Below are 14,597 nucleotides of genomic sequence, written 5' to 3'. Positions count from 1 at the left end.
ATATAACAAACTGTTACTGATAGTTTACAATAAGCAGGAGTAAGGGAGTTTTCAACAGCACAGTGAGCAACTACATACTATTGTCCTAAAGTTTTTTTGGCTCCTCTGTACTGACTGCTAGACCCTCATCTACTTTTAGGTGCCTTCTATCTTCTTCCTCCAACTTCAGATGAGCCACTGTTGTATTCTCAATTCCAGTTGTTTTCTTGTATAGAGTACATTACCTTACTCTTTGCTCAAACTAGGTATTTCCCAGTAGGCATTAACTTCCACAATCAAATGTACCTATTAAAATGATTTTCCTAGTCAAAAGTCAAGGACCTTCCCTATGAAGAACTTTGCCTCAAGTTGCAGCCAGCTTATTGATATGACAAAATGAAGAAACCTTGTTCTCCCTGATTGGGAGAGGTAGAGTAAGGGGTGAGAATCAGTAATTCATTTAACATATATTTGTTGAGCAATTAACATGTGCCATAAATACAGCTCTAGGTGCTGAGGACATAAAACTGAGCAAAGTAAACATGGTATCTTCTCTACTGGTGCTTAGTCTCATGTGAGATGCAGATCCTAATCAAACAATTGAAAATACAAATTGCAACTATTATTAGTGCTGTGAGAGTGTATAATACCAGAATTTTATATAGTCGCAGAGGTCAGGGAAACATCCCCAAAAAATAGAGTTGAGTTTAGATCTAAAGCATAAGTAGGAATTAACTAAAGTATAAGTAGGAATTAACTAGGAGGAGAGGAAAGTTCCAGGAAAAGAACATGTACAATGGCCATGGCAGGAGGGGGCATGGTATATAGCTGAATCTCTAAGAAGACCCAGAGAGCAAGGGAGAATGTGGTCTGAGATAAAGCTGCAGATCTGGGTAAAGGCCAGACATTGCAAGGCCTTGTGTACAACATTAAAGGGTTCTTTATCCTAAGAGATGTTAGTAAATTTTATTCAAGGCTAACATGATCAGATGTGCATTTTGAAAAAAATCATTCTGGCTACAGAGTAAAGGGGGATAAGACTGGATGGATAAGAGTAGGCTTCTTAGGATGAGCTGCAATTGTCCTAAGGAAAGATTATGGTAACCTGGACTAAGGTAGTAATACTGTTGGAAAATAGAAAGATTTGAGATATCTAAGAGTTTAAAATAATAGTACTTCATAATGATCGCATGAGGAAAACAGAGAAAACAGAGTTGTCAAGGATGATTCTTAGGTTTCTGCTTCACATTTCTTGAGTCTGTTCTAGGTGCCAAACACAATGAGAAATGTTTCTATTTAATTCCTACAATAATCTTATAAAATTAGTATGTTTGTTCAACCTACTTCCCCAAATAAAATAGGAACCCGGGAAGCCCAGACAAGAATTCCTTAAACCAAAAAGTAGGGTGCTGGTGTGATTTCATATATGATTTCTGTTGCTCCTGGCACAGCATGCCCTAAAGGTTACTTAATAATATGGCTTGAGATTAGCTTTAAAACCCCTATTTTAGAGACATCTTCATGCCCCATTATACCCCTCCACTTCGGTCTACCACCCCAGAGTCCACTATAAATGACTACCTGGTAGAACTCTGTGCAGCCTGCTTCTACCTCTAGGTCACATTTTAGCAACCATACTACAAAGCCACCACCAACAAATGACAAAAATCAGTGGTAACCCACTAGAAATAGTCATTTCTGACTATTTTCCTGACATATTTACACAAACTGTTCCCTCAGTCTAAAATATCTTTCTCACCCATCACCTTCAACCAACTAACCCCTGCTAACTAACTAATCCTTGAAGACTTAGCTCAGACATTGTCTCCTATAACAACCTTTCCTTGGTACTTCCAGTATGCATTAGCAGACTATATATATTCTATAACAGTACTTGCTACACAACATTATAATTTTCAGTTTACTTGACTCCACACTAGAATGTGAGCTCCTTCAGAATAAGAAATGTGTTTTATTCATCTGTGTATCACTTAGCATAGTTCCAGGCACAGTAGATATTAAATGACTATGTCGCTCATTAAAGGAATGGATAAATCAATTAATCAATCACTAATGAACCCATTTTTATAGGACATCCCCATGTCACATGTAAACACACAATACAAAACATCAGCTAAATATATTTATAATGTTTAAAGAAATCTACATTTTACAGAGAGTAACTGAATAGCATAGGAAGATTTTTGTAATCAAAGCTACATAATAAAGTTGAAAATTCAAGAAATTTAGGTCTCCCAACTTGTAAAGCGAATGCGCTTGACACTAGAAGCTACCTCTTCCACAAATATAAACAATGACTATTGGAAAACAGAGATAGGTTGAAAAGAAAAAAATTCCTTTTTCTCTTAGACTTTTACCAAACATACCAAAATACAACAATTTTAGAAGTTTCTCATTTAATTTTTCTAGACTATCTCTTACCATAGACACCAGTAAGCAATGTTGATGACAAAAAGCAAGAATGAAAAAGAAAAAGAAGTCAGAGAGGGAGTAGATTTGGTGGGGTTATCACTTTCTGAGGGATGTAAATGTCAAATCATTATCTTGTTTAGTACATCTGAAACTAATAATAAAATAAATTTTTTTTAAAAAAAGGAAAAGAAATAAAGGATGAATCAGAAAATTGATATCCAAGAAAGACATATACATATATATCAATTCAAATAACTTACTATCAATACTAGCATGTTTTATCACTTCCTGAAAATCTTCAGGGGTTACAGAAATATCCATGCTATCTAAAACAGCAGCTACTTCATCAACTGCAACTTGACCACCTTTTATCCTACAGAAAATCTTCAAGGCATCCTGGAATGCTGCAAATAAACAAATAAACAAACAAAGAGATTATTGTACCATGAGAATCAAAAGCTTTCCTTGGAGGAGCTGCTTTTGTGTCAATACCCTACCAGGGGGAAATAACTTCACATAGGCATAGGGTTTTCTAAAAATTTACCTGCAAGTAGGCATCTGCCCAGTTCTGGCCACATTCCTAGCATAAAATGTAATTTTTGCTATTATTACTCCCAATACATTATAAATAATATCTGATATTTATTGAACACTGTTTATGTGCCAGGCACTATGCTCAAAGCTATGGGTTATCTCATTCAAGTATCACAATGGGCCTATAAAATCAAAATTATTATTATTCCTGCATTACAGATAAGGCAACTAAGGCATAGAAAATCCCTTCTGATTATGCGGCTAGTAAATCCAGAATTCTAATCCAGAATTCTAACCTAGTAGTCTTACTCCAGAATGCTTGCTCTTACTAATTATAATATACTGACCTCTTAGTTAAAACTTTTAACAAAAACAATTTCTTACCAATGGTATAATTTACAATAGCAAGGTAGCTTAATCCAAAATTTGGGGGAGTCATTAATTGCTTAAAAATGTAATTTAGAAAAGACAGTATAAAAGAGAGACGGATAATATGGTATAGTTTCTCTTCAGATTTTTATCACACTACAATGAGTTTGACAACAGTTTGACCACTATTAAAATTAGGTCATGAACACTAGAGATCTCAGGCTTTTGGAAACACTATTTCTATCATGAACATGAATAGTCCTTCCAATCACTTTCTTTACAATTTATATGTAGTGTAAACTAAAAGTTATTAGGAGACCTATCAGCATCTGTAATTTCTAGGGAGAAATACCAGCAGATTCTAGACACAATGAAGAAGTACTGTTAAGAGCAGAGAAGAAAACAGATGTGAGACTTCAACAGAGGGAAAAAAAAAACCCACATGAACAAAGACATGGAAATAAGAATGAAATTGGCATGTGTGGAGATTTATGATAAATGGGAGCATGGGGGTTTTGCCTAGGAAAGACTCCATGGAGAAAGGGAGTGTGGCAAGAAAAATTACGAAGAGGTGAGGATGTGAAGCGTAAGAGTTGGGACAAGAATCATGTGATAATAGGAAGAACATCTAAATTTTTGAGCAGGGGTAATGACATGACGAAAATTGTGTTTTAAGAAAATTAGTCTGGCAGTTGTGTACAGGAAAAAAGTGGAGATTGGAGATAGACAATTACGATGCCATGGCAGTGATCCAGGTTTTTTAATGCTTCTTATGAAATAACTCATGTCTAACTTTATTCAACCTAAACTACTAGGGGGAAAAAAGGACTTAAGAGATTCTGAAAAAATAAAAACAAAAACCACAAATTCATATCACCACCCCACCCTAATATCAGTTACTATCAAAATCATTCTCTTCTATAATTTAGAAGAATTATCTTTTTACCTGGATCCTGAGAGACCGAATAACAAACATCATTCACAGCCTTCAGGAAATCTGAAAAATCCAGTATTCCATTAACTATAAGAATGGTTCAGAAACAGAAGGAAAGAAACTCCGTTAGCAAACTTATCATTGAACTCACTAAGGACATGAGCTAAAAATGCAAACTAAAAATGTGAACAGAATTAATTGATATAAAAATACCACAGTCTATATACAAGAGCAGTCAAAATTAACATTAAATGTAGAGTGTAAAAAGAAAAATATTTACATATTATAATTATGTTGTAAATAGTGTTGTAGCAATAATGAGAATTATATAGACCAGGACTGGAGATACTGCAGTGCTCTTTGCTCAAGGCTCTAATTTTTATATTTGTAATTAGGTGCAAAAACTACATGCAATATGCCAATTTTACATACATAATGATTGTATTTTAATATTAATAGGATAAGACTGATTGCACTGCGTTCTAAAAAAGCTCTCTAAACCAGTGGTTTTGGGGGAGATTATGGATCCAGTTGAGATTCTAATGAAAGCTTTGCTTGACATCATTCCAACTCTCTCCCCCTCGCCCTTCTCTCTCTACTACTTTCTCTCTCTCTCCCTCTTTCTCTCTCTCTCTCTCTCTCTCTCTCTCTCTCTCTCTCTCTCTCTCTCTCTCCTCTCTCTCTGTTTCTCACACACGCACATGCATGCACACATACACACACAATGCATTAAACAAATGCACAAAATATCTCACATTAAATCAATCCTCTCCCCTCCAAAATCATACCATTCTTCATACAAAAAGTCATGACTATTTATTAAAAGAAAACAAGAAATCTAAACTGCACAAATGAAAATTTCAGGAAGAAATTTTTGTTTGACGTGAATGAAAAGTTGAAATCATGAAGTGATTTTTCTTGCATAGGTCATCTCTGATAGCAACTAGAACTGAAAATCCAGACTTACAGAGTATGCCAAAGCACAGATTCAGGGTTCTTAAATCTCATTTTCTAGGTAAGTATAGATCTGTATCAGGAAACATCTGAATTTCTCAAGATTCTTCAAGTTAATAATTATGAAGTCATTTCCATCTGTCATCAAGTAAATGAGGCCAATTTTGAAAGGGTTTACATCAAAGTTTATCTATGTCCAGAAGAAAATGATTCTACATCTACATTTCAATTTAAGGTCATCTGAACAAGGTAACCTATAAAAACAATTCAGTGCTTCCAACGATCTGCAGGCTTCTACCTCCAGAGAAATTGACAAGGCATGGTTGGTCACATTTCCAAACCACAGAAGCACTTTCTCCAATATTGGTAAGTTTGTCAAATTGTCTGCCTCAAAATTTCTTTTTCAGTGCAACAACTTGATAGTGGTTTTTCCTTTCCTTCAAAAACAATGAAACATCTGTACAAATTTCAATCAACTGCTTTGACTTGTTTTCTGACTCCTGTGTGACCTCAAGTCAGGCAAAAATCTTTTAGCTGAAACATCAGAAACACAACCCAAAAAAGAAAAAAATTGTAGACCAGACTTCATCAAAAGTATGAACTTATGCTTTTCGAGAGACATTCTTAAAGGTATAAAAAGACAAGCCATACACTAGAAAATATTTGCTAATCATATCCAACGAAGGACTTGTATTCAGAATATATAAAGAACTTTCAAAATGCAATCATAAGAACACAATTTTTTCAATGAGCAGAAACTACACAAATAGCAAATAAGCACATGAAAATATGTTCAACCTCATTTGATCATTCAGGAAATGCAAATTAAAACCACAATGAGATACTACTATACATCTGTTAGAATGACTACAATTTTTTTTTTGATAGCAAAATTATTTCCTTTTATTCTGTGGAATTTCAGTAAATAGACATGTGCATGATTTGTGTTAATTTATACATGATGACGGCGATTAAGACCAAAGAAGGGCTTCTAGGGAAACTCCTACTATTTCTTTTAGAAGATCTTCGGGGCCGGGGCTGATCTCAACTTGCCCACATTTCCTGACAGTAGACCTAAGAACATACTGGCCAAACCTTCAAAGTAGCTTCTTTAAGATGGACAATTTGTTTAGAACAGCCCATTCACCTGTTCGGTTTTAGGGTCCAAATCAATATCATAGAAACAGGGCCGGGTAGGGAGTCCAGGCATTGTGCTCATCGTTCCTACCAAGGGGTACAGGAAGCCAGCCCCCACGCTGGCACGGATGAGAATGACTACAATTTTTAAAGGATTGGCAAGGATTAGGAGCAACTGGGACTCTCATATATTGCTTGTGACAACGTAAAACGGTTCAACTGCTTGGCAAACATAGTTTAGCAGTTTCTAAAAATGTTAAATATATACTTACTATGTGACCCAAACATTCTACCACTAAGTACTTACTCATGATAAATGAAAGTATATGACCACACAAAGACATACAAATGAATGTTTACACAAGCTTTATTTGTAATAGCCATAACCTGGAAACAATCTAAATGTCCATCATAAGTGAATGGATAAACAAATCATGGAGTATTCACATAATGGAATATTATTCAGCAACAAAAAAGAATGAACTATTATATATTGATACACACAAAAGCATGGATGAATCTCAATATAATTAATCTGAGTAAAAGAAACCAGATCGAAAGAAATGAGTACTTACTTCATGATCCTATTTATATAAAATTCTAGAAAACGCAAATTTACCTATAATAACAGAAGCAGATTAGTGTTTGCTTGGGGAGTGGTGAAAGGAGTTGTGGAGAGGAAGTGAGGGCTTACAAATGAGTATGAGGTATTGAGGTTTCACAAGTGTATACATATGTCAAAATTTATCAAATTGTATACTTTATGTCAATTATGTCTTACTTTATGTCAATTTTATTTCCATTGAACTATAAAATATACAAATAATTTAAAAATCCACTGGTACAGCCATTGTGGAAAACAGTATCGAGGCTCCTCAAAAAATTAAAAACAGAACTACCATATTATCCAGCAATCCCACCTCTGGGTATGTATCCAAAGGAAATAAAAGCATGATCTCAAAGAGGTATCTGTGCTCCCATATTTATTGCACCATTATTCACAACAGCTAATAGCAAAGCTATGGAACAACCTAAGTGCCTGTTATGGATGAATAAAATATCACACACACACACACACACACACACACTCACACACACTACTCAGCCATAAAAAAGGGAAATTCCACCATTTCCAACAACATGGATGAATCTGAAGTGAAATAGTCCAGAAACAGAAAGACCAATGCTGTATGATCTCATTGATATGCAGAAACTTAAAAGTTGAACTGATAGAGGCAGAGAGTAGAATGGTGGTTGCTAGAGTCTAGGGGATGGAAGAAATGGGGAGATATTGGTCAAAGAATACAAACTTTAGGAATACAATGAAAAAGTTCTGGGAATCTAATGGACAGCATGGTGACTATAGTTAATAATGCTGTGTTGAAATTTGCTAAGAGAATAGTTCTTAAGTGTTTTCACCACCAAAAAAAATAGTAACTATGTGAGGTGATGGATGTGCTATTTAGTTTGATTGTAATTATTTCACAAGGTATATGTATATGAGATCATCACGTTGCAGACATTAGATATATATAATTTTTATTTGTCAATTATGTCAATAAAGCTGGGAAAAATAATTTGACATAAATCATTTTCCTTTGGATATGTGCATATTCTTTGACCCAGCTTTTTTCATTTCTAAAAGTCTATCTTATAGAAACATTTACACAAATGTGCAAGAATTGACGTACAAGGATGTTTTTTGCAATAGCAAAAATTTTACAGGCAACTTCATCATTAATCAACATAAACCCAACTGAAATTTTCATACGTGCATATAAAACTAAAGGTCAGGAAGGATATCCAACAAATTATTAATAGTGTTTACTACCAGAGATTGTAGAGAAAGACTGGGGCAAAGAAATAATTTTCATTTTGCAATTTATAAACTTTGGTAAGATAAAAATACTAATTTAAAACAAAACGACCTTCTCTATTGGACATGTTTTATGTTCAGCTATTGAACTTTTTCTTGTATTTATATTTATTGCCATGATTTTAGATATAGGGCTACACTATTTTCAATGTAAACTTAATGAACAAAAGTTTAACATATGTCATCTAAAATTGGTTGTATGGCTTTGGAATAGACACTTTACCTTTCTGTCCTTTTCTTTCCCAACAGTAAATCCAGGTGATTGGAAGACAAACTCTAAAGTCCTGAATATATGAAGTTCTAAAGTTTAATTGCTTTGAATTTCTAATATTGATATTATTTAAAAGCCTTAAAAAGTTCACATTCTTTTATAATACCTAGAAATTTTAGTTTTAGCTCCGTATCTTTGTCTGATGAGAGTCAGAAAGAGAGAGAGAGCACTGTTTATAAGAGCAAAAATTAGAAGTAACCTACATTTATATAGGTTATTTATTACATAGCTTATTTTTTAAACAATTTGTTTTTAAATCTGTTCCATAGAATAACTCACAGCCATTATAAAAGGCAGCGTGGATCTATATTTATTTACACAGAAAGTTGACTACCATGTAATGTTAACAGAAAAAGGTAACAAAAGTGTATGCAGGTGAGTCCATGCATGTTTTTTAAAATCATGTGTTCATGCATGTGTATACACCACAGTTATACACACACATATATACACATACACACATGTATATGCTTGGAAAAATCTTAGAAAAATACATATAAAAATACCAAAATTTGGGGGTGGCCGGTTAGCTCAGCTGATTAGAGCGTGGTGCTAATAATACCAAGGTTGCCGGTTCAATCCCCACATGGGCCACTGTGAGTTGCACCCTCCTTAAAACAAACAAACAAAAAACAAAACCAAAGTTTGGCTCTGAGTTATGGGATTACACATGATTTTTACTTTCTCCTTTATATTCTTCTGTGCTTTCAGAGGATAAAGTTATTTCCACTTTGGAGTACTGTTTTAATATAAATCTCCAAAAAATAATGTTAAAATTAACATATAGATAACTAAACAGGTCAGAAAAAATAGAGCTGCTTCTTAAGCTTAAGCTTTCTAAAAGTTAGGTTTAGGTTTATTAATTTATTTTTAATACCCTCAGAAAGCTGTCATATAGTAGATGCTCAAAAACTGTTGGAATGACTATTGCAACTTGTAAATTACTGCTAGACTGTTTAGTAAAATTCTATTGGTGGTCCATTTTGACTTGTAGGATTTTCCATCCATAAATTTTTTATAATAATAAATCCACATCTTATCTTTGAGAAGCTTGATGCTTTCAGCCTTAGAGTACTACGTTGCATTTAGGTATATTAAATTTATTTTATTTAATTTCTGACAACTCCTTCAATTTATTTATATCATTTTTATTTTAAATTTGTCCCCCCTCCTCAACAAGTGTGGAATGGTTTATAGATGTAATGAATTCTCTATTATCTACTTCTTTGATTCAAGTATCAAACAATGACTATAAGAATATTTTTCTGTGTGTTTAAAAATGTAATTAATAGAATTTTGATTTGCATTTCCTTGAGCACTGGTGATGTTGGACATATTTTTATATGAGTATCGGCTACTTGTGTTATCTTTTATGAGAAATACTTGCCCGTGTGTCTTGCTCATTTTTCTATTTCATGGTTTATTACTGATTTGTATGAGTTCTTTACACATTCCAAAAATTAATCCTTTGTTAGTTGTGTGAATTGCAAATATCTACAAATTTGTAACTTGTCTTTTTTTTTAAATAATTGTTTTATTTTTTAATTACAGTTGATATACAATAGTATATTAGTTTCAGGTGTATAACAGTGATTAGACTGTAACTTGTCTTTTTAAGGTGTCTTTTGATAAATAAAAGTTCTTAATATAGTTAAATATATCAAATATATTAATCTCTTCTTTTCTATTAAAAATGTTTCACCTTGTTTAAGAAATTTTGCCTATACCAAACCATGTTATATTAAAAATATAATTAGCAAAAATTAAAATTATATTAATAAAAATTAGCAAAAATTAAAAATATAAAAATAACAAATGTTGGTGAGTGTATTCATAATCCAATCCAGTAACCAATCAATCCAATATTATGTACTTAAGGCCCAATTGTAATATCATTATTGTAAATTTGCAAAAAATAAAATGTTTTTATAACATTTTAAAACTTTAGCTTTCCTATCATTTGTAATTAATCTGACCCACATATAACACATCCATGTTTGTAGATCTTTAAACTAATAATGGAAACATAAAACTTACCATCAATATCAATGGTCTTTAGTGCCTTTCTCATTTCTGAATCACTTATAGAAATCTTCAACATACGATGGATCATTGGCAGATCATTCACATAAATCTTACCGCTTCGAATTTTACTAAAAATTATACAGGCTTTTTGAAGTGCTGAATACACATAACAAAACAGTTAATTCAAAGGAATAATTATCCCTATTCCCCCCAACCCTTCTCAAGACAAAAACAAAACAATAATCACTAAGAGAAGAGGCACAAATCTTTGTATTCCAATTCCCAGTTTTAAAATCAATCTTGGGACTTAATTAGGTATGTCTGGAGTCAGTGACCTCTAATTCTATAAGTCTCTTAAAGAACTCTCAGAAAGAAACTGTCAGAAAAGTTATGCAAGGCTTACACAGGCAAAGGCTTCCACAACTTCCCCCTGGGAATGTTAGATACTTCTTTTGTGCTCCAATATCACTTGGTATGTATGTCAGTCAAAGCTCTTGGTATTGATAGTGCTTGCATGTTAATGTGTCTCACTAAACTGTCAGCTCCAAAAGATGCACAATTTTTCATTCTTCTATTCTAGCGTCTAATTCAGAATAGATTCTCAAAAAAGTCTGCTGCACTAAATTGAATTTAGTTCAGGGGATGCTATACTTTGTTTTCAGAAAAAGAGGATATAGATGACTGCTAAATACCAGAGAAGGACTAGAAAGTGGGTAATAATGACTACAGTAATTAGTTTTAGTTGAGTACTTAGAGGTGGAAACCAGATTTCAGTGAAATGGAAACTAAATTAGAGTAATAAATGAAAACAACTCTTTCAAGAAGCTTCTCTGAAAAACAGTATAAAGCATTGACAAAGCACAGTCTCTGAGAAAGCAGAAGGAAACAGAATTGAAGAAAATGAGAAGTGAAGGGATTAGTCTCATAAAATGGAATCGTTTCCAATGAGACAGGAGAGAAGGATGTGGACGTTGTTTATAGGTAAGTTCACAGGCAGAAACACAGGAGTTCAGGAAGATCCTACCCAATAGAACTTTACTCTCTATGAAAAAGCAAAGTCATCTCTTAAGAGATGAAAGAATGGTGATAGGATTTGAGTAAGAAGATTTGAGTAATGAAGGTTTGGAAGAGTGACAAAAGGAAACAGGAGAGGGATTCCAAAACATAAAGGGAATGCCAATTAGTGCTAAAGGCAGCTGAGGTTAGACACATACTCATATACTCATAGTGGCACCAAACGGGGGGGTCAAAGAAATAAAATTGTAAATTAAAAAAAGATCTGAAAATATAAGAGATTGTGAACAGAGAACCAGACATTACATTCTGAAATTTCAACATGACAATGTTCTAGTTGTGGCCCAGTGCTGCTGAGAGAAATACAGGTAGATAATTGGTTTTGAAAGTGTGAGGCTGAAGTAGTATATGAGTGTCACGCGGGGTACCCTGCTCGCTGCGCCATTTGTCGTGCAGGGTCTCAGCTCCCACTCCCCGCCCAAGAACGCAGGACACGGTAAGGTCAAAAAGGAACACCCATGGAGCCATAAGTAGGGGAGTCAAACCAATATATTCTCGCTGGCGTCTGGGCTGGAGACACAGGAAGCAGGATCTACATAATCTGCCTAACAGCAGTCCGCGCTTGCCAACCACCATCTTCTTGCTAGCCCCCATTCCTTTCTCTGCTAGCGTAGCCACAGCCATTATATTAGTGGCCAATGGCTTACGGGTTACAGCTGACGGCCAACTAGCCACAGCTGCTGGCATCTGATCACAGTTGATGGCCATTTACTACCCGAGCCAGCACCTTTCTATGTGAGGCCGAGAGCCTGGAAACTGTTTTTTGGGGTTTTGTCCCCACACTCCACCCCTACAGGGTCTCGCCTCACAATCTACGCGACAAGCGTCTTCTGCGAGGGGCCCTGTGCAAGGAGCCTGGAGGTGAATGCACTATCCTGAACACAGCCAGGCTCTCTGAGCACAGCCAGGGTTTCTCAGGGCACCACCACAGTACTTCTGGGCACGGCCAGACTTCCTGGGCTTCTTAGGGTACCACCAGTCTCCCCGGGCACAGCCAGGTTTTCTCAGGGCACCACCACAGTACTTCTGGGCACAGCCAGACTTCCTGGGCTTCTTAGGGTACCACCAGTCTCCCCGGGCACAGCCAGAGTTTCTCAGGGCACTGCCACTCTCTCTGGACACAGCCAGACTTCCTGGACACAGCCAGGGCTCTCAGGGCACTGCCACTCTCTCTGGACACAGCCAGACTTCCTGGACACAGCCAGGGCCTCAGGGCACTGCCACTCTCTCTGGACACAGCCAGACTTCCTGGACACAGCCAGGGCTCTCAGGGCACTGCCACTCTCTCTCTGGGCCTCTCGGGGTACTATGCTGGAACAATAGCGGCTCACATCAAGGTGCTTACATATTATCAATGGCGGCCAGTCAAGACACAAAAGCAAACATTCTCGCCAGTCCCACTACATGGTGGTATGTTCCCAAACAGTCAAGCGTCCATTAAATTAGGGATAGAAGGCAATTCCCCATAGTCCATAGTCATTCGCCAGGGCTGTCCTGGGGGTGAGGGATGACCTTGACCTCACCCTCATCTCCCACGGAGGACTCAGCAAGCATTTCCTCCTGGGACTAAAAGTCCTGCATCCGGGCTGCCTCAGCAAGCAGTTCCCAGCCCACAGGGCAGCAACAACCTTCGCTTTCTCTGCTTTCTCCGCTTTCTCCGGCCTCTGCTGGTTGGGGAACCATCCACATCTTTCCACCCCTCCACGGGAATCGAGCTCTCCGGCAGCTGCTCCTCCTGGTCTTCCTCAGACTGAGCTTTCATACGCACAAACTGCTCCACTGCCCTTCGGAAAGCTTTGGCCAGCACCGTATCCTGCCGACTACGCCAAGTGTCACGCGGGGTACCCTGCTCGCTGCGCCATTTGTCGTGCAGGGTCTCAGCTCCCACTCCCCGCCCAAGAACGCAGGACACGGTAAGGTCAAAAAGGAACACCCATGGAGCCATAAGTAGGGGAGTCAAACCAATATATTCTCGCTGGCGTCTGGGCTGGAGACACAGGAAGCAGGATCTACATAATCTGCCTAACAGCAGTCCGCGCTTGCCAACCACCATCTTCTTGCTAGCCCCCATTCCTTTCTCTGCTAGCGTAGCCACAGCCGTTATATTAGTGGCCAATGGCTTACGGGTTACAGCTGACGGCCAACTAGCCACAGCTGCTGGCATCTGATCACAGTTGATGGCCATTTACTACCCGAGCCAGCACCTTTCTATGTGAGGCCGAGAGCCTGGAAACTGTTTTTTGGGGTTTTGTCCCCACAATGAGTCACCCACTTGGACACTAAAGATGCTGATATGTAGCCCTGCCTATCCAGAAAGCCTGACGAGAACGCCTGGGAGGCTGCTTGTGGCTGGCTCTCATGCTGTGTCCAGACAGCAGAGCCCTGTCCACTGCTAAGTGTAGCTCCCGTCTGCGCCTGACCAGAAAGCCTGGCTGGAACAACTGGGAAGCTGCGCAGTCCAGCAATGCTTGGGTGGAGAGTCTAGCAGGCAGAGCTGATCATCCACAGAGCAAAGTCAGTGAGTGGCCCCGTTTGGCCAGGGAACTTGGGACACAGATTGGCTTGAGTCAAAACCACAAACGAGCCTTTCCAGCCTTGGAGCCAGTTCTCCTCTGCCCAGGCAGGGGAGCTAATTCATAGAACTGCCCACTGTTGAGTGTAGTTCCCAACTCCACCCAACCAGAAAGCCTGGGGAACACCTGGGAAACTACCTGAAGGCAGTTCTGCTCCACCTGGCAAGAGAGCTGATTATAGCTCTGACCACTGCTGAGGGTAGCTTCCAGCCCTGACTGGCCTGAGTACCTGGGAAGGCTGAAGTAGTATATGTTTCTAGCAGAAACAAGCCAGCAAACCCATCTGGCCAGAGAGTTTGGTGCACAGGTCTGCCTGATTAGTTTCCCAAATAAAAGTCTTGTCAGCCTTGGGGCTTATACTTCACCATCTCCCTACCCCAAGCAGAGAAGCTCATCCATAGCCCTGCCTACTGCTAAATATAGCCTCCAACCCTGCTA

The 14,597-nt window shown here is 37.5% G+C and overlaps 1 protein-coding gene across 2 annotated transcripts in view; it reads right to left on the bottom strand.

The window, feature by feature from the left end:
- Positions 1-14,597, bottom strand: part of EFCAB3 (EF-hand calcium binding domain 3) — a 110,443-nt gene that overhangs the window by 75,796 nt on the left and 20,050 nt on the right. For both annotated transcript variants that reach the window (XM_081028222.1, XM_081028221.1), the window contains 3 exons: positions 10,525-10,668; positions 4,262-4,336; positions 2,673-2,816 (listed from right to left, as the gene is read on the bottom strand). In XM_081028222.1, the coding sequence (XP_080884348.1) occupies positions 2,673-2,816; positions 4,262-4,336; positions 10,525-10,668 (363 nt within the window). The remainder of the gene's footprint in view (positions 1-2,672; positions 2,817-4,261; positions 4,337-10,524; positions 10,669-14,597) is intronic.

The sequence above is a fragment of the Rhinolophus hipposideros genome, assembly GCF_964194185.1.
Source record: "Rhinolophus hipposideros genome assembly, chromosome: 20".
Lineage (NCBI taxonomy): Eukaryota > Metazoa > Chordata > Mammalia > Chiroptera > Rhinolophidae > Rhinolophus > Rhinolophus hipposideros.
This window is presented reverse-complemented; position numbering and strand designations above follow the sequence as displayed.